The sequence below is a fragment of the Cavia porcellus genome, unplaced genomic scaffold, assembly GCF_034190915.1.
Source record: "Cavia porcellus strain 051 isolate PalLab524CR breed Dunkin Hartley unplaced genomic scaffold, mCavPor4.1 scaffold_2, whole genome shotgun sequence".
Taxonomy (NCBI): domain Eukaryota; kingdom Metazoa; phylum Chordata; class Mammalia; order Rodentia; family Caviidae; genus Cavia; species Cavia porcellus.
Genome location: NW_026947485.1, coordinates 89,516,318 through 89,541,659, shown reverse-complemented (window position 1 = coordinate 89,541,659; position 25,342 = coordinate 89,516,318). Strand labels below are relative to the sequence as shown.

General features: G+C 32.5%; 1 protein-coding gene across 1 annotated transcript in view; it reads right to left on the bottom strand.

Annotated features, from left to right (window-relative positions):
- Positions 1–25,342, bottom strand: part of Ccdc172 (coiled-coil domain containing 172) — an 82,279-nt gene that overhangs the window by 26,259 nt on the left and 30,678 nt on the right. Inside the window, exons 3-5 of the mRNA XM_003479642.3 lie at positions 21,901–22,017; positions 20,704–20,869; positions 1,032–1,133 (exon numbers count right to left, since the gene is read on the bottom strand). Coding sequence (XP_003479690.1) covers positions 1,032–1,133; positions 20,704–20,869; positions 21,901–22,017 — 385 coding nt within the window. The remainder of the gene's footprint in view (positions 1–1,031; positions 1,134–20,703; positions 20,870–21,900; positions 22,018–25,342) is intronic.

The following is a 25,342-nucleotide window of genomic DNA, read 5'->3' as shown; positions in this document are numbered from 1 at the left end:
GGTCTGGGAGCAACCCCAGGCTTTCCCTATACAAGTGTGTGACAGCAACTGGGAGTGCCACAGAGACAATCACGCTAAGAAGTGGACATCCAGAAAATCGTCAGCTTAAAGTCAGTCCCTACTCCTGTATCCAGAGGTCAAGATCTGTCCCATACTCAACACAAATCCTAGTTCAAACTTGGCAGGATTACACAAAACACTTATGGGGTGAGAACTGAACACTGCCACAGAACTGTGGACACCAGAGGAATGTTCATATTTTTCTTTTTCTTTCTTTCATTGGTTTTCCCTTTTCTGTCTGATAGGATTTTTGTTTTGTTTTCTTTATTCAATATTCAGGTTTCTCACCTTTTTGTTCACTTCTCTTCATCTCCTTTTTCTCTTACTCAACTATCTCTCTTGAATTTATGATATTTTCACATGAGTAAACATTGTTTCTTCTCTTTCTGGCTCACTTCAATATTTTTCAGCTTCCTTTCATTCTTTTTCTCTTGTGTTTTTCTCTAGTTTCTCAAAAGTTGAGTGATTATCCTCTGCCCTCCACCTTGCTCCTACCGTCTCTGTCCTCACTCATCTCTCCATCTTTTCACCTAGTACTTTACAGTATCCCCCACAGGGTAAAATCACTCCACTGAGGGGCAACTCATTGCATACAAGTTTCTGGCGGATGTTGGATTTTGTTGTGTAACTGTAGCAACTGCTCCTATGGTAAAAGGTATCAAGTTAATACTTACCACTACCACTGTTTGTCAGTGGCTAGGCTGTGCTTAAGCCTATTACTATAGCTAACTGTACTACATTAGCAAGGATATTATACCTGTTGTAATCTACTTTAATATCACAATTATAAGAATGATAAAAGATCTTCACAAAATTTGTGACAACAGGAACGCCACCTTTAAAACTATTTTTATATCAATAATGGCACAATCTATCAATAAGTAAATACATATTAAAGATTATTTAACCCTATCATTTGTTAGCAAATGTATCTATTTGTTAGCAAAATAAGCTTAGTCATGAAAATATACCTTTGAGTTCTCTTTGGAGAGTAAGTAATTTTTCTATCAATTCATTCTTTTGTTTTTGAAGATCATTTAATTGGCCACTGTCATGTTCCATTGACTCTATTTCTACAAACAATTACAATAATATGAAAAATTACATAGGAATAATTTAAACAGGTGAAATATCTCTATTATGATAGTATAAAACATTGATAATGAAATTGAAAAAGATACAACTAAACAAAGATAATCCTCTGTTTACGAATCAGAAGTATTGGTATTAGTAAAAGGACTACACTACCCAAATTAATATATGAGATTTAATGCAATCACCATCAAAATTTAAATGGCACTCTTCATAGAAACAGAAAATGAATATCAACTATCCATTTGTTCATTAGTAGTGCACACAATTGAGGAAGCTTCAGTATAACACAAATTTCTGCATCTAATAGCTTTATTTTGTGACATTCATCAATCCAAAAAGACACTCCATTCCTGTTAGCAGTCAGAGCTAGTTTTCTCCAGGTCAGCCAGCCCTAGGCAACTACTAGTCTACTTTATTTCTTTATGGATTTGCTGATTCTGGATATTCTGCAAAAACAGAATCATAAATTAGGTAGCTTTTCATTTCTGGTCTCTTTTACGTACTATGATTTCATGCACCATCAATGTTGCAGCACGTATCAGTGTATTATTTCTTTTTATGCCTCAGTTAAATTCTTTTTATATTTATACCACATTTTGTACTTGCATTCATCAAATGATATTTTGGGCTATTTATATTTTGTCCACTATGAATAATGCTACCATGAAGATTCATGTACCAATTCTTATGTGGATCTTTGTTTTCAATTCTCTTAAATTCCTGGGAATGAAATTGCTAAGTCATATAATAACTCTAGGTTTATTGTATTCTATTTTTATTTTAAAGACAAAAAATAAAATTTCAAAACAAGATAACAGGAGGGTAACAATGGTTAATACATTGTGTTATCTTTAAATTAATTACTCAGAGTACAACATATTGGCATTTAATTGTTCAAACAATACTAAAACAAATCTTTGTCAAAACTTTCTTTCCAATGAACTAAGAAATAGTAGTATAGCCATTTTAACTATCACACACACATGGACATGCAAATTTATATTAAGCCTATTACTATAGCTAACTGTACTATATTAGCAATATTTCTTTTTCTTTTCCTCCCTTCCTTTGTTTCTCCATTCTCCCAGCCAAGTTTCTCTTTTCTTTTGAAGTTTCTTCCTATTTTACAATATCTATTATACATTTTGGGTCCTATTTACTCTTTTAGTTTCTCACACTATGGAGACAATATATTTATGCATGTGTGTCTGGTTTATTTTACTTATGAGTATGGTCTTGAGGTACATCCATTTACCTATAAATCTCCATTTTGTGCTTCTTTATGGCTAAGTAGTACTCATTTGTATAAAAAGGCCACATCTTTTTTATCCATTCATTAGTTGATGGGCATTTGGGTTGATTCCAAGATCTAGCTTTTAAAAATTGTGCAGCTATAAACATGAGTGCACATATATCACTGTTTTTAACTCTTCTGGGAAGATACTCAGAAGAGGAATAGCTGGGTCAAATAGGATCACCAATATTAGGGTTTTTTTTTAAATAGAATTTTTTCATTTAAGAGGAAAAACTCATGGAAAAGAAAAACAAAAAGTAAGAGATACAAACAACAACAAACCCCAAATAATAATGGTATATGTTTTCAAAATAAGATGTTAAGAGTTTAACAATGCTTGCAGTATTGCATAGTTACCTTTAAATGGGCTGATTAGATTACCACATATTGACATGTAAAATTAATGTCATCATATGAGTATTAACTGTTCTTTTCCAGGAACTAATACAATTAGTAGTGTATACATATATATATTTTCCTTTTCCCTTCCTTTTCTCCTTTCCCTCATCCCAGTTACTTTTCTCTTTGAGTAGTTTCTTACTTTTACATAATATTTATTTTAGACTTTGAACCATATTTGCTCTTTCAGTTTTTTACACTAAGGAAACAATACAGTATTTACACATGTGAGTTTGATTTATTTCACTTATGAGAATGGTCTCAAGTTGCATTCATTTACTTATAAGAGTCTTTAAAAAGTATCACACCTTTTTTATCCTCAACTGATGGGCAATTAGGTTGTTTCCAAGATTTGGCTGTTAAAAATTATGCTGCTATAAACTAAGTGCATATATATCACTGTGGTATGATGTTTTTAATTCTTCTGGGAAAATGTCCAGAAGTGGGATAGCTGGGTCAAATGGAAACTCTAATCCTAGCTTTTTAAGGAGTCTCCAGACTGACCTCCACATTGGTTGTACCAGCCTACACTTCCACCAACAAAGGAGAAGAGTTCCTTTTTCTGCACAGCCCCTCCAGAATTTGTTATTAGTTGATTTCTTGATCTTGGCAATTCTTTTGGAGTTAGATGGAATCTCAATGTTGTTTTAATTTGAGTTATTTGAATGGCCAATGATGCTGAACACTTTTTTCATATATTTATTTTCCATTTGTATTTCTTCATTTGAGAAGGGTGTATTCATCTCAGATGCTCATTTTTGGATTGGGCCTTTAAATTTTGGAAGCCCGAATTTTTAAAATTCTTTGTATGTTCTAGTTAGAATTCCTCTGTCTGAGGGACAATTGGCTATTTTCCTAATTTGTGGATTTTCTATTCCTTCTGTTAGAGATTTCTTTTGACATGCAAAAACCTTTTGTAATAAGACAAGATCCCAGTTGATGATTCTGTGAAGTATTTCCCATGCAGTTTGATTTTTGTTCATGAACTCTCTGCCTACCCCTTTGTCATCAAGATTTCTATCTACTTTGTCTTCCAGAAGATTTAGCATTTCTGTTTTAATATTTAGAACTTTGATCCATTTTAGCTTTAGTTTTTGGCATATGGAAAGCCAGTTTTTCCAGTACCACTTACTAAAGAGGCTCTATTTTTCCAGTGGACATGTTTAAGATGAAAGATGAGGTGGCTGATGTGTTTGTAGTTGTATCTTACAATCTATTCCATTGATCTTCAGATCTGTTTTTATTCCAGGACCATGCTGATTTTATTACCTTAGCTTTGTAGTATAATTTCTAGTTGGGGTTGTGTTGCCTCTGTTCCCCAGAACTTGCTTTGCTATTCTAAGTCTCTTCTGGTTCCAGATGAATTTTATGAATGATATCTCTACATCTGTGAGGTATGAAAATGGTATTTTGATTTGAATTGCATTAAATCAGCATAACAATTTTGGGAGAATGGTCATTTTCACAATGTTTGTTCTTCCTATCCATGAATAGGGAATGTCTTACCATTTTCTGAAATCCTCATTGGCTTCTTTTTTCAGAGTAATATAATTTTCAATGTACAGATCTTTTACTTCCTTTGTCAGATTGATTCCTAAGTATTTCAATTTTTTTGGATGCTATAGTGAAGAGGGTCGTTTCTCTTATTTCTCTATCAGTGAATTTGCTGTTTGTGAACAGGAATAATTTTCAATTTTTGAGTGTTGATTTTATATCCAGCTACATTATTGGATGTGGTTATTACATCTAAAAGTCTTTCAATGAAGTTTTGGGGGTGTTCTCTGTAGAGTACAATATCATCTGCTAATAATGATCATTTTAACTTTTCTCTTTCCTATTCTTATTCCTTTTAGTTCTCTCTCTTGTCTAATTGCTCTGGCTATTTCCAGAACTATATTGAATAGGAGTAGTGATAATGGACATCCTTGTTTTGTTCCTAATTTTGAAAGTTTTTAGTTTATGTTCATTTTAGTAAGATGTTGGCTGTTGGTTTATCTTATATGGCTTTTATCAGATTGAGGGAAAGACCATATATAAAGATTTTCTGTAGTGTTTTTTTCTCATGAATGAGTGTTGGATTTTTGTCGTAAGCTTTCCTATATCTATTGAGATGATCATGTGGTTTTTGTCTTTGGCTCTGTTGATGTGGTGCATTACATTTATTTATTTGCATATGTTAAACCATCCCTACATTCCTGGAATAAATCCTACTTGGTCATGATGTTTAATCTTGATGATTTGCTGCATTCTATCTGCCAGTATTTTACTGAGAATCTTTGCATCAATGTTCATTAGTGATACTTGTCTACAATTCTCCTTTTGGATTGGGTTTTTCTCTAGTTTTGGTATTAGGGCAATGCTTGCTTCCAGGAATGAGTGAGAGAGACTTGCTTCCCTTTCAATTCATTGTAGAATTCAGCAGTGAATCCATCAGGACCTGGGCTTTTCTTTGTTGGTAAGTTTCTAATTATATTTTCAATTTCATTAACTGTAATTGTGTTATTCAGCAGTTTTACATCTTGATCAAGCTCTGTTAATTCATATGTTTCAAGGAATCTGCCCATTTCTTCTGTGTTAGTGAACTTATGAGAGCAAAGGTTTTCAAAGTAGGTATTGATTCTGTATTTCCACAGTATCTGCAATAATTTCACTCTTTTCATTTCTTATTGCATGGATTTGAGGTTTTATTTCCTCTTTTTCATAATGTTGCCTATGATGTATTCAGTGATTTATTCTTTAAAAAAACCAACTCTTCAGTTAATTCTTTGTACTGTTTTCTTTAGTTTCAATTGCATTAATTTCTGCTCTGGTCCTTATAATTTTCTCGTTTTGGGCTTTGGGCTTGACTTGCTCTTCTTTTTTCTAGAAGTTTAAAATGCATTAAGTTATGTTTGTTCCATTTTCCTGATATGGGAGTTTACTGCTATAAATTTTCCTCTGAGGAATGCTCTCATTGTGTCCCACAGGTTCTGGTAAGTTGTTTTTGCATTTTCACTTGATTTAGATATTGTTTAATTTCTTCTGTGACCCACTGGTTGTTTAGGAGAGTGTTACTTAAAATCCATGTGTTTATGGTGTTCTTGTATGATTTTTTGATTTCCAATTTTATTTTGCTATAGTCAGATAATATGCATGGGATTGTTTCAATTTCTTTACATTTACTTAAGCATGTTCTGTGAAGTAGTATATGATCTATTATAGAGAATGACCCTTGTGTAGCTGAGAATGTATATTCAGATGTTGTTGGGTGGAACAATTGGTACAATTCTATTAGGTCCATTTGTTCACAAGTTTGATTCAGTTCTGTCATTTCTTTGCTGGTCTTTGGTTGATCTGGTCTGTTTGTCACAATGGGGTGCTAAAGTTCCCATTAAAGCTTTATTATTGCTTATTTGATTTTTCATGTGTATTAAGATTTGTCTTACATAATAGGGTGCTTGCATATTTGGTACACATCTATTTATGATTGCAATCTTGTCCTCTTCAAGTTTTTCCCTAACAAGTATGTAGGGACCTTCTTTATCTCTTTTGATCATCCTTGGTTTGAAGTTCACAGTGTATGCAAAAAGAATATTTATCCTTGCCTTTTTCTGGGTTCCTATTGCATGGAGTATTGTTTTCTATTCTTTGACTTTTAGTCTATGAATTCCCTTTTGAGCTAAATGTGCTTGCACATAGCATATCGTTGGATTTTGTTTCTTAATCCACTCTGCCAGTCTGTTTCTTTTTAATGGTGAGTTGAGGCCATTCTCACTGATGGATATAACTGATATGTACTGACATCCCTGTGATGTTATCGTTCTGTTGTTGGTTTTCTACTTTTTCCTGTTTCATTGTTTGTCCTGCTTAATAGTCTCTGTCTGCTGTTGTTCTTGGAATTGTACTATCTTTATCTTTTTCTAGAGTATGTTTTAGTACTCTTTGCAGTGTTGGTTTAGTGGTCATGAATTTATTCAGTTGTTCTTTGTTGTGGAACTATCTTATTTCTCCATCAATTTTCAAAGTAGTTTTGTAGGGTGCATCAATCTGGGTTAAAAATTGTTTTCTTTCAGGATTTTAAGTGTTTCACTTCAAGCTCTTCTTGACTTGAAGGCTTGTGTGTTGAGAAGTCTCCTGCAATTCTGATAGGCTCTCTTTTGTAGGTGGTCTGTTTCTTTTTTCTGACAGCTTTTAGTATTCTGTTCTTTTTTAAAAATCTTTTTTATTAAAAAAAGCAAAACAGAAAAAAAAGGACAGAAAGGATACAAAATTTAAAAAATAGCATTAAGAAATTATCTCTAGGGGCTCAGCGGCATAAGCGCCTGCTTTGCAAGCGCATGATCATGAGTTCAATTCCTGGTACCAATAAAAAAAAAAAAGAAAGAAAGAAATTATCTCTAGTTGATACATTACATATTGTTAGTCTAGAAGTGGCTGTTCAAGTTACAAAATCAAAGCATAAAAAATGAACAAACAATGACAGCACAAATTATTGTTTGATGAGCTATCAAAAACTTAGTAATATGGTTATCTATCTTGCATACTTAAACATACATACAGCTATATATGTATACCTGCAAGTTGTCATTTCCTTTTGAGCATTTTCCCCTTTCACTATAACAATATCTATTATACATTTTTGATCTTATTACTCTTTCAATTTTTTATTATTAATTTTTTTACACTAGAGAGACAATATGATATTTAAAAATGTAAGTCTGATTTATTTGACATATGAAGATAGTTTCCAGTTGCCTCCATTTATTTATAAAAGCCTCAAGATTTTCCTTTTTAATGGTGGAGTAATATTCAGTTGTATAAAAATACATCTTTTTCATCCATTCTGCAGTTGATGGGCACAAAAATCAGTAGCATTCCTATACACAAACAACAAACTTACTGAGAAAGAAATTATGGAAATAATGCCTTCCATAATAGCATCCAAAAAAATGAAATACCTAGGAATCAACCTAATCAAGTATGTAAAAGACTTATATGCTGAAAATTATACTACTCTTTAAAAAAGGAGATTAAAGAGGCTATTAGAAAATGGAAAGATATCCCTTGCTCTTGGTTAGGAAGAACCAACATTGTGAAGATGGCCACACTCCCAAAACTGTTATACAGATTTAATGCAATCTCAATCAAAATACCACTAACATACCTTACAGATCTAGAGAAGACATTCCTAAAAACTCATTTGGAAACAGAAGAAACTTAAAATAGCAAAGAAAATTCTGGGTAACAAAAGCAAGGAAAGAGGCATATCAATTTCTGACTTTAAATTATACTATAAAGCTACAGTGATAAAATCAGCATGGTACCAGAAAAGAAAGAGACCTGCGGATCAATAGTATTCTGTTCTTGTACTGAATTTCTGATACCCTAATTTTTATATGTCTGAATGAAGATTTATTTTGGCATGCTTAATTGGGATTCTATATACCTCAGTTATTTGTATATCAGATTCTTTTCCCATGTTTGGAATATTTTCTGCTATTCTTTCTGCAAATAGTCTTTGCATGTCATTTGTTTTGACCCCTGCTCTCACTGACACCTATCAATCTTATATTGTTTCTCTTCACATCATCTTCCAGCTGTTGAGTTGTTGTTTTCTGGTACTTTGATATTTTTAAGAGATCTTTTCTTTCATGAACATAAGCTTGAATCCTGACTTCAAGGTTTGAGCTTCACTGAAGTAGTTTTGCCATCTTTCAATGGAATTTTCTATTTCCTGAATATCTCTTTGATATGTTTCATGCATTCTGTGTTATATTGTTCATTCAAGGTTTGCATCATTTTCTCATGTTCTATTTTTTAATATAAATCTTTAGATACACTCAACATTTCTTTCATAATGTTTGTCATTTCTTTTTTTACCTGTGAGATTATGCCTGATGCGATTTCTTTTATAGGTTCACAGAGTTGTTTCTTTACTTCAGTTGCTATCATTCCAGAAAGTTCAATTGTGCAATTTCCAGTGTCTTCCATTTCACTTTCTCTTGTTTTGTTCTCAATAGGCTGGAGGACTGAGACTCCATCCTGCTCTTTTTTCCTCTGGCACCTGTCTAGCTGGCCAGGCACCCTTCCATTGGAGTGCACTGGAATGCTGCACTGAGCAGAGCTTTGATACTTTGGTATCCTAATGGCTAACTGGGGCACATCCCTGAAGTATGGCATTGGAGCTTTGTGCTCTGTGACCTGTGAGGCTGGCTGGGCGTTTCCCTAATGGATTCTACTAGGACACTGAGCTGGGCAGAGCTTGGATCCTCTGTGCAACTAGCAGAGATGTTTCCTCATGGGGTGCTGCCAAGACCTTGTGCCTGGTCAAGTGGAGTTCAGAACCTTCAGGACCCAGGCAGCTAGCAGGGACACAACCTCAGATTGTGGTACTGCTGGGACCTTTTGGCTAGTTAGGAGGAGTTCAGAGCCTCTGGACTGTGTGGCTAGCCTGGATGCAAATCTGGAGTATGGCACCTTCCAATCCTAGTTTTTTGAGGACTCTCCACATTGATTTTTACAGTGGCTGTACAAGTCTACATGCCTACCAACAGCAGAGAAGTACCCCTATAGCCCTGCCAGGATTTGTTATTTGTTGATTTCTTCATAATAGCCATTCTTTCTGGGATGAGATTTGAATCTCTGTGTTGTTTTAATTTGCATCTCTTGAAAGAACAGCGTTGCTGAACATTTTTACAAATATTTATTTGCTGTTTGTATTTCTTCTTCTGAAAGTGTGCTGAGATGTCCATTTTTGGACTGGGTCTTTACATTTTGGAGATCATGTGTGTGTGTGTGTGTTCTTTATACATTCTCAATAGTAATCCTTTGTCTGAAAAACAGCTGGCAAATATTTTTCCCACATTTTTGGTTGTCTCTTGACTCTGTTGGTGATTTCCCTTGCTGTGCAAAAGCTAGTATGATGCCAGTTGTGGATTTGTTGTGATAGTTCCTGTATGATTGAGGTTTAATTCATAAAATCTTTGCCTACACTGTTGTTTTCAAATGGTTTACCTATTCTAACGACCAGCATATTTAATCTTCTCTTTTAATGTTTATATCTTTGATCCATTTTGAATTTATTTAGTGCATGGTGGAAATAAGGGTCCAATTTTAATCTTTTGATGTGCAGAGCCAACTTTTCTAGCACCATTCATTAAAAAATTTGTCTTTCTTCTAGTGAGCGTATTTAGAGCCTTTGTCAAAGATAAGGTAACTGACAATGGTTGGAGTTTTTTCTGCATCTTATAATCCGTTCCACTGTTCTTTAGGTCTGGTTTTTTTCTTTTCCCAGTACCACACTGTTTTGTTCCACAGTATCTTTATAATATAATTTGAAGTCAGTGATGGTAATGCCCTCTGGCTTGCCTTTGTTGCCAATAATTGCCCTTGCTATTCTGTTTCTTCTGCTTCCAAATGAATTTTAGGATTGTTTTCTCCAATTCTGTGAGATATGTTACCGGAATTTCATTAAATCTGCATAATGGTTTTAGAAGTATGGTCATTTTCACCATATTGGTTCTTTCTACCCAAGATTAAGGGATATCTTTCCATTTTCTGATACCCTCTTATATCTCCTTTTTCAGAATACTGTAGTTTTCAAAGTACAGGTCTTTTACAACCTTCATTAGATTTATTTCTCGGTATTTCATTTTTTATATGCTATTGTGACAGATATTGTTTCTCTAATTCCTCTCTTATTGAGCTCATTATTTGTGTACAGGAAAGTTATTAGTTTTTGAATGCTTTTAATCCAGCTAGGCTACTGAATTTGCCTATTAAACCTAGCAGTTTTTTGGGGATAGTTTTGGGGTCTTTTGTGTAGAGTACCACATGATATGTAAAAAATGAGAATTTAACTTTTTCCTTTCCTATATTTATTCATTTATTTCTCTTATCTAATTGCTTTGGCCAAAGTTTCCAAGTATATGTTGACTAAAAATGGGGACAGTGGACTTCCTTGTCCTGTTTCTGATTTTAGAGAAAAAGTTTTCAGTTTTTGTCTGTTTAGTATGATGTGGGATATTGGTTTGTCATAGGTGGCTTGTATCAGATTGAGATAAAGACCATATATTCCAATTTTCTGTAGTATTTTAATTATGAATGGGTGCTATACTTTGTCAAAAGCTTTTTCTTCATCTAGTGAGTTTATCATATGATTTTAACCCTTAGTTCTGCTAATATAGTATATTACATTTATTGCTTTACATGTGATAAACCATCCTTGCAACCTAGAGATGAATCCCACTTTATCATGGCATATAATTTTCTTAGTGATTTGCTGCATTCTGTTTGCCTGTATCTTACCAAAGATTTCTGCACATATGTGCATTAAGATTTTTTTTTTTTTTGGTCTTTTTCCTTTTTATCAGTACCGGGGATCGAACTCACGACTGCCTGCTTGCAAGGCAGATGCTTATGCCGCTGAGCTAAATCCCCAGCCCCTTCATCAAGATTTACCACTAATTCTCTTTCTTGGTTGGGTCTTTCTCTGATTTCAGTATCAGGGTAATGCTTGCTTTCAGGAAAGAATTTGGGAGTACTGCTTCTCGTTCAATTTCATTAAAGAGTTTGAGATTAGGTTTTCTCTACGTTTCTTATAGAATTAGTAGTAAATCCATCAGGGCTTGAAATTTTCTTTACTTTCTTCGTTTTCTTTGATTTCACTGATTGATACTGGTTTATTTAGAACTTTTATAACTTCTTGATTCAGCTTTGCTAATTCATATGTACATAGGAATCTGTTCATTTCTTCTACATTTTCCATCTTACAAAATTATAAGTTTTCAAAGTAGTTATTATCTTCTGAATTTCTGTAGAGCCTACTGTGATTTTACCCTTTTTATTTCTAATTTCTAAATGTTTTTTGTTTCCTTTTTTAAAATAAGTTAGGATAAGGTTTTGTCAACCTAATTTCATCTTTCAAAGAAACAATCTTTCAATTCATTGATCCTTTGTATTGATATTTTAGTCTCAATGCATTAATTTCTACTCTGATCTTTATAATTTCCTCTCTTTTATGAGATTTTGGCTTAGCCTGCCCTTCTTTCTCTAGAAATCTGAGGTTCATCATTAAGTTGTTTATTTGTGCTTGCTCTGTTTTCCTGATATGGCTATTCCCTATTTTAAATTTCTCTGTTAGGACTGCTTTCATTGTGTTCCAATAGTTATGGGTTGTTGTACTGTCATTACCATTTAATTGTAGAAACTGTCTAATTTCTTCTTTAAGTTGATCTGTGGCCCACTGGTTGTTCAGGAAGGTGCTATTTAATTTCCATGATCTTATGAAGTTCTTGTGGTTTCTTTTGCCACGGATTTTCAATTTTATTGCAGTATGGTCTGATAATATGCATGGGATAATTTCAATTCCTTTGCATTTACTTAAGCACGTTCTATGAGCTACTATGTAGTCTCTTTTGGAGAATGTCCCATGCGAAGCTGAGAAAGATAATGTATTGTGTTGCTGTGGGGTGGAACACTGTAGACATCTACTATGTCCATTTGTTCAGTTTGGTTTGGTTCTAATATTTCATTGACTTTTTTGTCTGGTTAGTCTATCTTTTTGTGACTGTGGAGCACTAAGATCTCCCAATACAACTGTATTAGTGCTTATTTGATTTTTCATGCATACTAATATTTCTTTTATATAGTTTGGCGTGCTGGTTATCTCTTCTTGGACTATTCCATTTACAAGGATATAGTGACTTTCTTTGTCTCTTAATCAGTCTTGCCTTGAAATTTATCTGCAAATAGAATAGTTATCACTGCTTTTTGGGGGTTCCTGTCACATGGAGTATTGTTTTCCACTCTTTGACTTTCAGTCTATGATTTCTTTTTGAAGTAAATGTATTTCTTGTATGCAGCATACTGTTGGATCATGCTGCTTCATCCATTGTGCAAATCCATGTCTTTTTACAGGTGAACTGAGACCATTAATATTGATGGTAATAACTGATATGTACTGACTTATCCTTGTCATGTTATTTGCCTGTTGTTGTCTCCCTTTCTTTTTTCCCCTCTCTCTGTTTAACTGTTTGCCTCACCTGGTAAATTCCTTCTGTTGGATTTCATGAAATTGTAGTCCTAGCTATCTCTTTCTAGAATTTCCTTTAAAACATTTTGGATGCTAGTTTGGTGGTCAAAAATTCATCATACGTTCTTTGTAATGGAAGTATCTTATTTCTATGTCAGTTTTGAAAGAAAGTTTTGTGGGGTACATCAATCTGTGTTGAAAGTTATTCTCCATTAGAACTTGAAATACTTCACTCCGAGCTCTCCTTGACTTGAGGATTTGTACTGAGAAGTCAGTTATGATTCTGGTGGGTTTTCCTTTATAGGTAATTTGTTTATTTACCTAACAGCTTTTAAGAATATATTCTTGTGCTGAATTTCTGGAATCTTGATTATGATTGGCCTCACTGTATACTATTTTGTGCTATCTCCTGCTTTTTCACTGACCCCTGACTTAATAAGTTAAGTCAGTCTTAAGTTACTCTTCTTTTCCTCAACTAGTAGCTTCAGACAAAAACAGAACACATTTCCACAAATCAGGAACAAGACAAGGTTACACTACTCTTGTTCACCATAGTACCCAAAATGCTAGCCAAAGAAAAAGAAAAAAGTGACAGAGTTTGGAAAGAAGTTAACATTGTTTATAAGTGACTGATCTTCTATATAGATGATCCACAATAGGCACTACTTAAAAGCACTACTATTTAAAAGCACTACTACTTAAAAGCACTACTATTTAAAAGCATTCTATGCCAGCACAAGTAGATTTTAAAATTTAACAAATACATGAAAACAAAGTTGTAACTAGCTGAAAGTGACATAAAGTATATAGAAAACTCAACAAAATTAAGTCCAAACAAAAAAGAATATAGTAAGATAGCTTGATGAAAGTAAAAGAGTACAGCTGTTTAAAATATGTCACTTCTGTCTACGGCACTACTATCATTAATAACAACAGTGAAAAAATAGTTTATAAATAAATAATAAGGAACAAGAAAATATAAGACAAATAGAATGGAAAGATCATCAAAAAGATAAAAGTATGTTTCATTCTAGGGATATGAGGATGGTCTAACAAACACAAGTCAATAAATGTAACACCCCACATAAATAGAAAAAAGGACAAAGACCCTTTGTCCAAATCAATAGATGCAGAAGAAAACCTTTCTATTCTGCAACAGATATGCAGGATAAAAACTCTGAAGAAAACAGGTGTTATGGCTTAAAAACTGGTGGTCAACTTAACACCAGCTGGATTACATCTGTGTAGTGCTGAGTGTAGATGTTTCACCTGAGGAAAGTTACCAGCATAAATAGAGACATGGAGAAGGAAAAGCTATGGTATTGAGGCGTGGAGGCATTGTGAGTTCTCCAACGTGTTGCAGTTTGATCCGTTAGGTTCTTCTAGAGAAGCTCTGGTCCTCACATTGAGCATTGCTTCCTGGCTCTGGAGGGGAGACGCGTGCTGCTTGGTCTCAAGGATAAACTCGTCATGCTGGCTTCCTGGCATGTACTTGACTGTACTTAGCATCGGAAGAGCTTGGGGTCTCCATGTTGCTGAGGACAGCTGTGGTGCTTTTCAGGACAACCCTAGTATTTGTTGTGAGTGTGGCTTCTTGGCTCTAGCGTAAAACCCTCATTCTACCAGTACAGCTCCTTCAGCCCGCTGGCATGGACTTTCTGGCTTGCATCACTGAACTTTGGGCCTTCCCAACACGGATCCGTAAAAGACTGGGGTGGGCCCTTCTTATGGGCTCTGGACCTCCAGTTAAGACTCATGGGAGGCATTGTCATGAGCTCTGGGTTTTCATCTGGTCTCATGTGAGACACTGCTGTGGGATTTAGGCCCTTGATTAAATATTCTATGTCTTTGGTGTGGTGGGTAGATTTTCTGCATTTTCTTGTGTTAACTCTGGATGATCATTATATAAAAAAATGAGGGGGCTGGGGATTTAGCTCAGCGGCATAAGCGCCTACCTTGCAAGCAAGCAGTTGTGAGTTTGATCCCTGGTACCGATAAAAACGAAAAAGACAAAAAAAATTGATAAACTCCATCTCCTGTTTCTAATTATTCTCTGCACAACCCCTGACTACAACAATAGATATAAACAGACCTTAATCTGATAAAAGCCATTTATGAGAAGCCAATGACCAACATTATATTAAATGGGGACAAAAACGGAACGCATTTCCACAAATTAGGAACAAGACAAGGTTACACTACTCTTGTTCAACATAGTACCCAAAATGTTAGCCAAAGAAATCAGGAAAGAAAAAGAAAAAAGTGACAGAGTTTGGAAAGAAGTTAACATTGTTTGTAAGTGACTGATCTTCTATATAGATGATCCACAATAGGCACTAAAAGATTCCTAGAATTAAGTAATATAGCAGGATACAAAGACACAAAAATCAATTGCATTCTTATACTTCAATAATGAATTCATTCACAAAGAAATTTTAAAAACAATACCATTTACAACAGCATCATGAAAATTTAAATCTTTAGAAATTAATCTAACCAAGGAAATTAAAGACCTGTAAAACAAAAAATGTAGTATTCTGAAAAATGTAACTGAAGATATTATAAAATGGAAAGCTATCCTCTGTTCCTGTATTGGCAGAACCAAAATTGTCAAAATGACTATACTACCAAAAGTGATATACAGATTTAATGCAATCTCAATTAAAATACCCACAACATTCCTCACAAAACTAAAGAAAGCAATCTTTAAATTCATACAGAACCAGAAGAGACTTGGAATAGCAAAAGCAACAAAAGCAAAGCAGGGGCAATCCCAGTGCCTGATTTCAAGTTATACTGCAAGGCTACACTGATAAAAACAGCATGATATTAGCATAAAAGAGATGTGGTGTATCAACCAAACAGAATTAGATGCAGAAATAACCGCAGGCATATTCAGCTACCTGATCTATTATCAAAGAGGCCAAAACATATGTAAGAGGAAAGATGGGCTTTTTAAAAAATGGTTTTTGGAAAACTGGATATCCCCATGCATAAGATTAAAGACAGACACATATCTCACACCTTTACAAAACTAAAATCAACAGGGGCTGGGGATTTAGCTCAACGGCATAAGCACCTGCCTTGCAAGCAGGTGGTCCTAAATTCGATCCCCAGTACCGATGAAAAGAAAAAAGAAAAAAAAGTGTAAAAAAACAAAATTAAAATCAAAATAGACACAAGACCTAAACGTTAAAACACAACCTACTGGAAAATAAAACAGGTAAAATTCTTGAAATTACAGGTATAGGAAAGGACTTTATAAACAGATCTCTAATTGCAAAGTAATAACAGCAAAAGTAAACAAATGAGATTACAACAAATTAAAAGGTCTCTGCAAAGCATAAGAAATAACCAACAGAGCAAAGAGACATCTTACAGAATAAGAAAAAATACTGCCAGCTATACCTTCGACAGAGAACTAGTATCTAGAATATATACATAACTAAAAAATGTAGACTTCTCTCCCCGCAAAAAACAAACAAATTAATTACAGGGCAACTAAAACCAACAAACACATTTTAGAAAAAATACAGGTAGTCAATAAATGCATGAAAAATTGTTCATGGCTATTGGAGAAATGCCATTTAAACACTTTTTATTTCAGAAAGAATAGTAGTCATTAACAAATAAAATAATAATAAATACTTGTGAGGCTGTGGTACGAAAGACAATGTAAACTAGTTCAACCACTGTGGAAACCAGTATGGAAATTTCTAAACAAACTAAAAATAGAAATTCCATTTGACCCAGTCTCCTCCTAGCGATCTTCTCAAAAGATTTAAAGACATCATATTACAGCAACACATACATACCAACATCTATAGCAGCACAATTCATAACAGATAAATCTTGGAAGCAGCCTATATGTCCATCAACAGATGAATGAATGTAGCATCTAAACAAAGCGGAATAGTACTTGCTTATACAGAATGATAAATTTGAAACACCTGTAGGAAAATGGAGTCACCTTGAAAACATAATTAAGCGAAATAAATCAGACACACAAATTTGAATACCATATCGTTTCTCTCATATGAAAAAAGCCAAAGTACAAATATAGAAAAGAGAAAAAAAAAAAAAAACAGATTGAGTAAAGGAAATGGGGAGATAGAACTTTTCAAATGGAAGAGGACCAAAAGTTGGGGTGGGCATAAAAGGATTTAAAATGTGTCACATACTTGTACTAATTACCCACAATGAATGTAATCATTATGTATCACAATGTAAATGGGGGAGGAAATCTAGAGATGGAGAGAGGGAGGAAAATGGAAGGAAAAGTAAAATAAAAAGAATTAAAATATGCTAAGTAAATATACTTACTACCTAAAATGAATGTAAATATTATGTACTGCAAATTGTACTAATTAAATATAAAACATAATAAAAGGAAATACTTCATTTATAATAATAATATTGGGAGAACTAATAACAATAAAATGACAAAGACAATTGAAACATATCTTGCTTTAGCATAGGAAGAATCAAGATTGAGAAGGTATCCATCTTCTGAAATTCATTAATAAATTTAATACAACTAATTAATATGTATGTTCTTTTGGAACTTGACAACAGTTTAACTTTTATTTATGGAAATATCAAAGAATCAATACAGAAAAGCAAGAAGAAAGGTCTGTCTCACTTGAAACAAATTATACTATGAAACTAAGATAATTTAACAACAAAATAGAAGAGAGCACAGAAAGACATACACACTTGCCAATATATAAATTTAACAAATGATAGAGGTACAATTTCAAATTGCTTAGAAAAGAGATGAATTATATAACAGTGTTAGATGACTGACCAATCACTTGGGGAAAAAAATGGATTCCTAACAGCTTACACCTAGTTATAGGGAAAAATAAAATAGAAAATTGCCAGAAGTAAAAATAGGTAATCTTTTTCTTAACTAATTTTACACAGAGAAAGCCTTTGTAAGCTGAAAATAAAATTTGAAACTGTAAGGAAAATACTGATTAGAGTGACAACAGATCTTTTTTTTTACTTTTTGATGCTAAAGACTAAACATAGGGTCTTGTGCTAGTTAGCTAGACAAGCACTCTACCACGAGCTAAAGTCTTAAGAATACAACTTTTATATTTATATGTGACCTTTAAGTACACACATGCTCTAAGTAAAGTCAAAGGGTAAATAATTAACTAGGAAGCAATACTTATAACACACATGACACAGGGCTAACTTCCTTAAATTACAAAAAACTCAAGTAAGCCAGCAGTAACAAAAAAACAAAAAATATGAACAAATTCTGTCCACAAAGAAACAGAAATGGTCAACAAACTCAGTGAAGTAAATTTAACTTCATGTATAATTACAGAAATGCCAACTAAATCAACAATGTTTGTCAGATTGTCAAAGGCTGAAATTACTGATAATACTCAAATCGATAATAGTTTGGAATAGTACCATAGGGAAATAGGTGCTCTATTTTTGGTAGGAAAAATAATTTGAAGCTTAATCTATCAGTAAGGCTCAGTAATTTTCTTTGCTATTGCAGTTCTTTAAATATTCTCATATAAATATATTCATAAATATATAAGGAAATGACAACTAAGATGGAATCTAGTCACGTAAATTGTTTTCTGATATTTTATTTTGTTTTCTTCTCAAAACACCACCATTAATCCTACCATCTGCACATCATTTACTATCTAGTCAAAAAATTTTGCTTTTCTCAATCTTCAACTTTCTCTCTCCACTGACTGCAGACATCACATTCAAATATCTCCCATCTCAAAAAATGAAACAAAAAGAAAAATGAAAAAAAGAAATATTTTTCCTCACCAAAAAGTTTCTTTTCTTGTTTTCTTAATGGTTAGAAAGTACACTATATATGATTTCCATTGTCTTATCTTATTTTAAAATTGACTTTTTCTTCATTATAAAATTCTCTTTATCTTTGGTGATATTCTATGTTAAATTCAATTATATTTGACAGTAAATAGACCCTTTATTCTTTTCATAGTTACTACCTACATGAAATATACTTTTTAATCTATTTAGTTTCAACCTCATTGTATCTTCAAATTTTCTTTAGAATCTTTTCAAGACAGTATATAACTGAGTTTTTGCATCACTCTTCTATGTCTTTTAATGATAATTAGTCCAGTAATATTTACTAAGATTACTGACACTGTTAGGGATACTATTTTATTTTTGTTTATATATTCTCTGTGATTTTTTTCAAATATTCTGCTTTTCCTCTTTTGGGTCAGAGAACACAAATATTTGTGAGATTCCCTTAAATTTATATATTGTCCTTTTAGCCATATATATATATATATATATATATATATATATGTATTAATTGTCCTAGGAATTAAAAAATAAACAAACTTGGTACCTATTCTACCTAGAGAGAATCCCTCTCTGTAGGATTCTCACCAGCAAGAAATGACAGAGGGTAAAGATAAAACCCATAGCATTCTTGGGCGCCCAGGCTTTAAAGACAAAACTTGTGATGTAAATTTGAAACCTTTTCCTTTGACTGGATAAAAATCCAAAGTGATGTTTCAGAAACTATTAAATAAAACTACAAGACCATTTAAGATATATAAGGATATTGTTTTTCAGTAATTCAGGAGAAACCCAAAGAAGAAAGCAAAGGATTTCTTTTCCTAATAGAATAAACCTCAGTAAGAATCCTATGAGGCTCACAAATTTTTTTGAAAACTAGTTCCCTAAACATAGTGAGTTTGAATTGAAATGGATAGGCAGTAAAAATTAAAAAGGAATGCTCAGGTATCCAAAGTTCTACAATACAAAATCTGGCTGAGAAAAGTAGTAGCTGCAAACAAGAGCTATCTTGTATTACAAAAAAAGATTCAAGAGAAAAGAAACTGAGAGTATAGAAGATGGAGCTAAGAGTCATGAAGAATCACTACCAAGCAAGACCAAAACTTCACTGTACTCAAGTGATTCCAGTATTTCTGTATCTGGATTTCAGAATTGCTATGAAGTAATAATACTAGTGTATTCCAGCTTTTTGAACAGATGTCTCTAATGATTAGCTTATCCCTATCTTACGATAGTATATTGGACATGTGAGGGGAAAACTACGGTCTTTGAAATCTTCAGATCAATAGGAAATACACTCAAGGAATTGCACAAGAAATGACAATCAAAGAGCTTCCTCTAGACCTGATTTAGATAAAGAGATACTGACCTTCTAAGCTTAAGATAATGCTATAATAGAATCTCTGAAGTTTGAAAACTATGATTTATTTTTGACTTTCTCTGTTTGTCTACATTAATCAATAATGAAGTCCTATTGGTTCTTTAACATTTTAATTCACTCCCTTCTTTCTTTGGCATTTGCTTTAATTCAGCATTTTATCACAGACTGCATGCAATACCCTGCAAACTAGTGTTCCTGAAATGAAATTTACCTCATTGTGTAACTATACTTCCCAGTTCATAATGATTGATGAGATTAAATGATTAAATGGTATTAAATAGCATTCATAACACCATTTCTAACTAATAATAAGCTTTCAACACACTGCACTGTAAATACCTGCTATGTGTTTGTTTCTGCCATTTTTTAGTTTCATATTCCCATGACCTAGAACAGTCCCTATTAGTAAAATTTATACTGAATGAATGACCAAATGCTTCTTACATGTACTACAAGGAATTTGTGATTGTTCACAGTAAAAAAATATACATTCACTAATCCATTAGGACAATTTAAAGTGAGAGAGACATTTAATCATGTAATAACCCAATCTGTTAAAAAAGTTAAAATTATGGAAAATTCATTCATTCAAAATAAATTGTTTTTAATTCCATTTAAATAAGGTAATATACTATGTAGTCATACCTTTTTTCAAAATTTTTGCCTGGTTTTCTAAGTCAAATATTTCAATCTTGACATTTTCTTTCATCAAAATCTCTCTTTTCTTTGTTATTTCAAACTCATTATTAAAGTATGCAATTTCCTTAATAAAGTTTTCTTCCTCTTCTATCATTTTTTTCTTTGTACTCTCCTTAAAAAATCATAGATCAAATATAGGTGTTATTTGTAGCTTTAATGATTTAAAATACAACCATCTGGAATTATTAATAACAAAAGTATAAAATTATACTTCCTGATATTACAAAAATGGTTCCCTTTTCAGCAATACTATTTAAAAAAACTGAAGCTAAAATGACAATAAACTATCTTCAGATGAAATACATATTATTAAAGTTTTGGAATAATTATGATGGAAATTCTACCAGTCTTGAAAATTAAAAACTATATTCAAAAGAATACAGTTAGGCAAGGAAAAATAGAAAAATTAACAAAGAAGGATATCCAGAGAAATATTTTAAAATATAGGCTGATGAAGGTGCCATTATATATTCACTTAAAAATTCAGTTCTAAGCAAATGTTATGAAATATTAAAATGGTGTGAGAAATAACAATTTTAAAAACCTTGGACAACACAAAAACCTAAACTTTTGACAATACTATAACTTAAAAAGTCTATGTTTCCATAGGATGTCAACTATGAGTGACATGCAGAACCTTTCCATATCATTCAAAAACACCACATCTTTTGGCCTGGCTTCTGAACTATATTTGTGATATCTTTAAATGTGTTTTCTTTAAAATGTAACAAAATCACAAGTCTCATTTCTAAACTGGTACTATCATTCAGTTTGATCTTGACTTAAGATAAAAGGATAAAACAATATCTACATTTTTACCCAAACTAATAAATATGCCTAAAGTATGAACCTATTAAAGCATTAAAACTAAAGAATTAAAGCCCAAAGTTTTAAAATGTTGTATCCTTTATTGTAGGCTTATTAATTGCAAATAATTTCTATATTACAACTCTGTCAATAGTATTCTTTCAAACTATATTTCTCTACCAATTAGTTTTAAATAGCACTTAATACTTTTACTTATCTGTATAGTACTATCTGTCAATATGCATGTGGATAATTTTCTAAATGTACATTAAGTATATGTAAATATTTTTTGATATTTTTATTAAAATGGATTTTTTTCTAAATGGCTAGACTTACAAAGTTTTGGAGCAACATATTCCTTTGGTGTGTAGCTTCACTGCATTGTCTTTCTAAGGCATTTTTATGAATTTTCAAAAGTTGTAACAGGAAAGATTTTTCAGAATATTGTTGAACCTTCAAAATAAAAAAATACAAAAATCAAAAACAATTAGACACTTTAGAGTATCTCAGTGAACAGATTTGCATAAAATAAGGCATTTCTGCATTAATCTTTAAAATATAAAATAAAGCTCCCATTAAATAACCTAGTATGTATGTACTATCTACATAATTACAATTTTAAGACCTCACTGTAATTAGATTGTCAGCTTCTTGAGGTAAAGAAATATGCTTTGCTTTTCCTCCTCATGCCTTGCATAGTTCTTGGCTTATGGTCCAAAACTTTTTGAATATATACACTGAAATCTGTTAAAAGTTTGCTTAAAAGAAGAGTTTTCTATCCTCACAACTTGTAATAGATAATTAGTTATACAAAATAGTGGAATGGGACAAATTTATAGTTAAGTGGTAGAATGCTTGCATACTCAAGGCTCTGAGTTTGATTTCCAGCAACACAACACAAAACAAATGATATAATGCAATAAAATATAAAAATTATAGGCAAAAACTTAGTCCCATAAATATATCATATAAAAAATAAATCTTTTAAATTTTTCAAATAGGTTTTAAACATTCATTTTTCATTATTTGTATTTTTGGTTTTTTTCAATTTTAGAGGGTGGTTCAAGATCATTTTTACTTCATAATTTGTAAAAGTCGGTTAATATGCTAGCTGGATGGTACAATCTGAAGACCATCGAATCTCTTCTAGACATTAACCCAACAAATTCCTTACAAGCAAGATCAGAGGCCAAGCAGGGTATGTCTCAATGTGGGGGTGTGGGGAATATGACCTCCTATTTGCTCATTCCCCTTAAGAACAAATTTTTTATTTTAATATTTCATTTAGAACTTCTAGACAGTAACCGATAAAACAAAGATAATCTTAGATATGTAAGTACACTATTTTACTTGGGCTTTAAAACATGGCACCTCCTGAGACATGAATATTGAAATAAAAGTCAGGAAGCTTTGGAATATAAGCCAAAAATAATGCTAAACCGAAGATAATTTTTCTACAGTTGTTAGTACTAGCCCTCATTATGAAGCATCACTTCCATTTTGGAGCTATTTTCATCTTTACAGAAAAACAAAGCATATAAATTAACTTAAATTGCAGAAACCAAGATTTAGGTTCTTATAATAACTTTCTCAAAGTGAGAGGCAGGTTGCAAAATTTCTGTCCCAGAAGATATTGAACAGTAAAGAGATTAGGAATAGTCTGGTCCAGAGGCAGAGATTGGCTTAAAATGAATTTTGCAATATAAAAAGTCCTAGAAATATTGGCACTTTAAAAAATTAGCTGAAATAAAATAGAAAATATGATCTTGTATTTGTATAAAATTATAGTATTGCCCATGTCCACACAACCTTGAAAGAACCTGATCTTGTCTGATCACAGTGCATTTGCACAAAGCTATATAGTAGCTGGTGCTACTCTTACCAACCCTACTTTAATAGAGACATTAACAGAGAAAGGTAAGTTGAAAGTATACGAGTTTATGAGATATTTTTTAGAATTATCAAATATTAGGTCCATCAGAGTTGATGAAAAGGCTATATGTAGGATACACTTCTTAGAATTGCTACTGTGAACAGCAACTATGTTGAAAACTGCTTCAGTGACCAACTATTGGGTTAGATAAACTTTGGTTCAATCTATCAAGGTATTTCAAATATGATGTTTTCAAAATCCAAATTCCTGAATTTTAAGACTTTTTCTGCCGCTGGTCTTTTACAAAAAGACCTGTGACAAGCCCCAAAATGGAGAAATAGCACTCACTGAATGAATAAATTCTTAAATATGACCTGAGAAAATTTATTATTCAAATTTGAAAAAGTTTTTTGTTAAGGACTCAGAAATTCAGCAGCTTTATTTCAGGTATCAACAACTAAGAGCTAAAGATATCCACTACACTATGTCCTCTTTCTTAGAAGGGCAACTAACAAATATTAAACAGAACTATACAACAGATACATTGGCACTTAATTGCAATATTTATCATAACTTGAAAAATGAAGCCCATACATCCAAACTTGAAAAATAGACAGCTATAATTTTCTATTTCACATATTAAAATATATAATTTTCTTCTGTAAAATTATTAGCTATCCATTTTGAAGTTTTTCTCTGCTTCTCTGGTTTTTATTATTAGTCTCTTCATTCTCACTTTGTCTTATTCTGCTTTTATTTTCACATTTTCCTCTTATCAAAACCCAAAAAGTCCCAGACAGCCAGTAAATATAGAAAGATTATAATGACATTAATTTTTAAATTTACTTAAAATCCATAATGAAAACAATACAAAAAAGTCTTGGAAACTAGGGGAAATAGTATTTTAGGGGTAGTGTCAGGAATTTAGGGAAAGTAAAATCAGGAAGGAGAAGCAAGCACCAACACCTCCAATATGAAGACATCAACAAGCTAAAGCTAGAATCTTCACATTTGAATGGAACTAAGAAATAAAAACATTTGGATCTGCCCACTTCCACTCTATCAAGTATAAGTTACTAACTCTTCAGGAATAAAATAACTTTTCATACTACCGATTTATAGAATATAATAGTTATTCCTTTTGTTCTTCTGATTATATCAAGTAATTTAAGTTGCTTTTCTATGTTTATGTGTTTGAAAAACAGAGTTACTGTTGGGTGAAATTTAAGTAAATGTTCAAAATACAAGCCTCAATATACTGATTGGGACAAAAAATGGCATTATTTCACAGAAAAAATAATCACCAGAAATCTTTTAACTCTCTTGTTACAAAAGGATTAGAATGAAGATATTGTAAGAGATTTAAAAATTTTACCATAAAAACTACTTCCAAATAAATTTCCCTGAGTCAGATTTGAATTGAGGCACTATCATATCCACGGCAGCTCGGACCATTTATTTTATGATAAGCAGAAACCACTGACTCTGTTCTAAGAGTATACAAACAATGCAAAGAAAAGGAGAGAGCATTCCTAATGGCAGGAACACATATTTCTTACATCTCTCTTTGTCTTCTGACTAGAAGTGAAAATATTTGTGTGCAGCCTTAAAGTTGCATTCTAAAATCAAAAGCCCAAGCTTTGTCACAAAACATTGTTTTGAAAAGTTTCATTTATAACAGGGTCAACTCCGTCATTAATTCTGCTTCTCTCAGCTATCAATAAATATTTTTTTCTTTTCTCTGCTTATTCCTCTTAGGATATTGGAGTTTTAAACAACTTACAGTTTTCCCAGTGAGCTGACTTATCTGGTCAACTAGGTCAGTTTTCAACACATCCATGATTTGTAACTCTTCACTATATTTAATGCCTGTATGACTTTAGTAATTTTTTACAAGAAAAACTT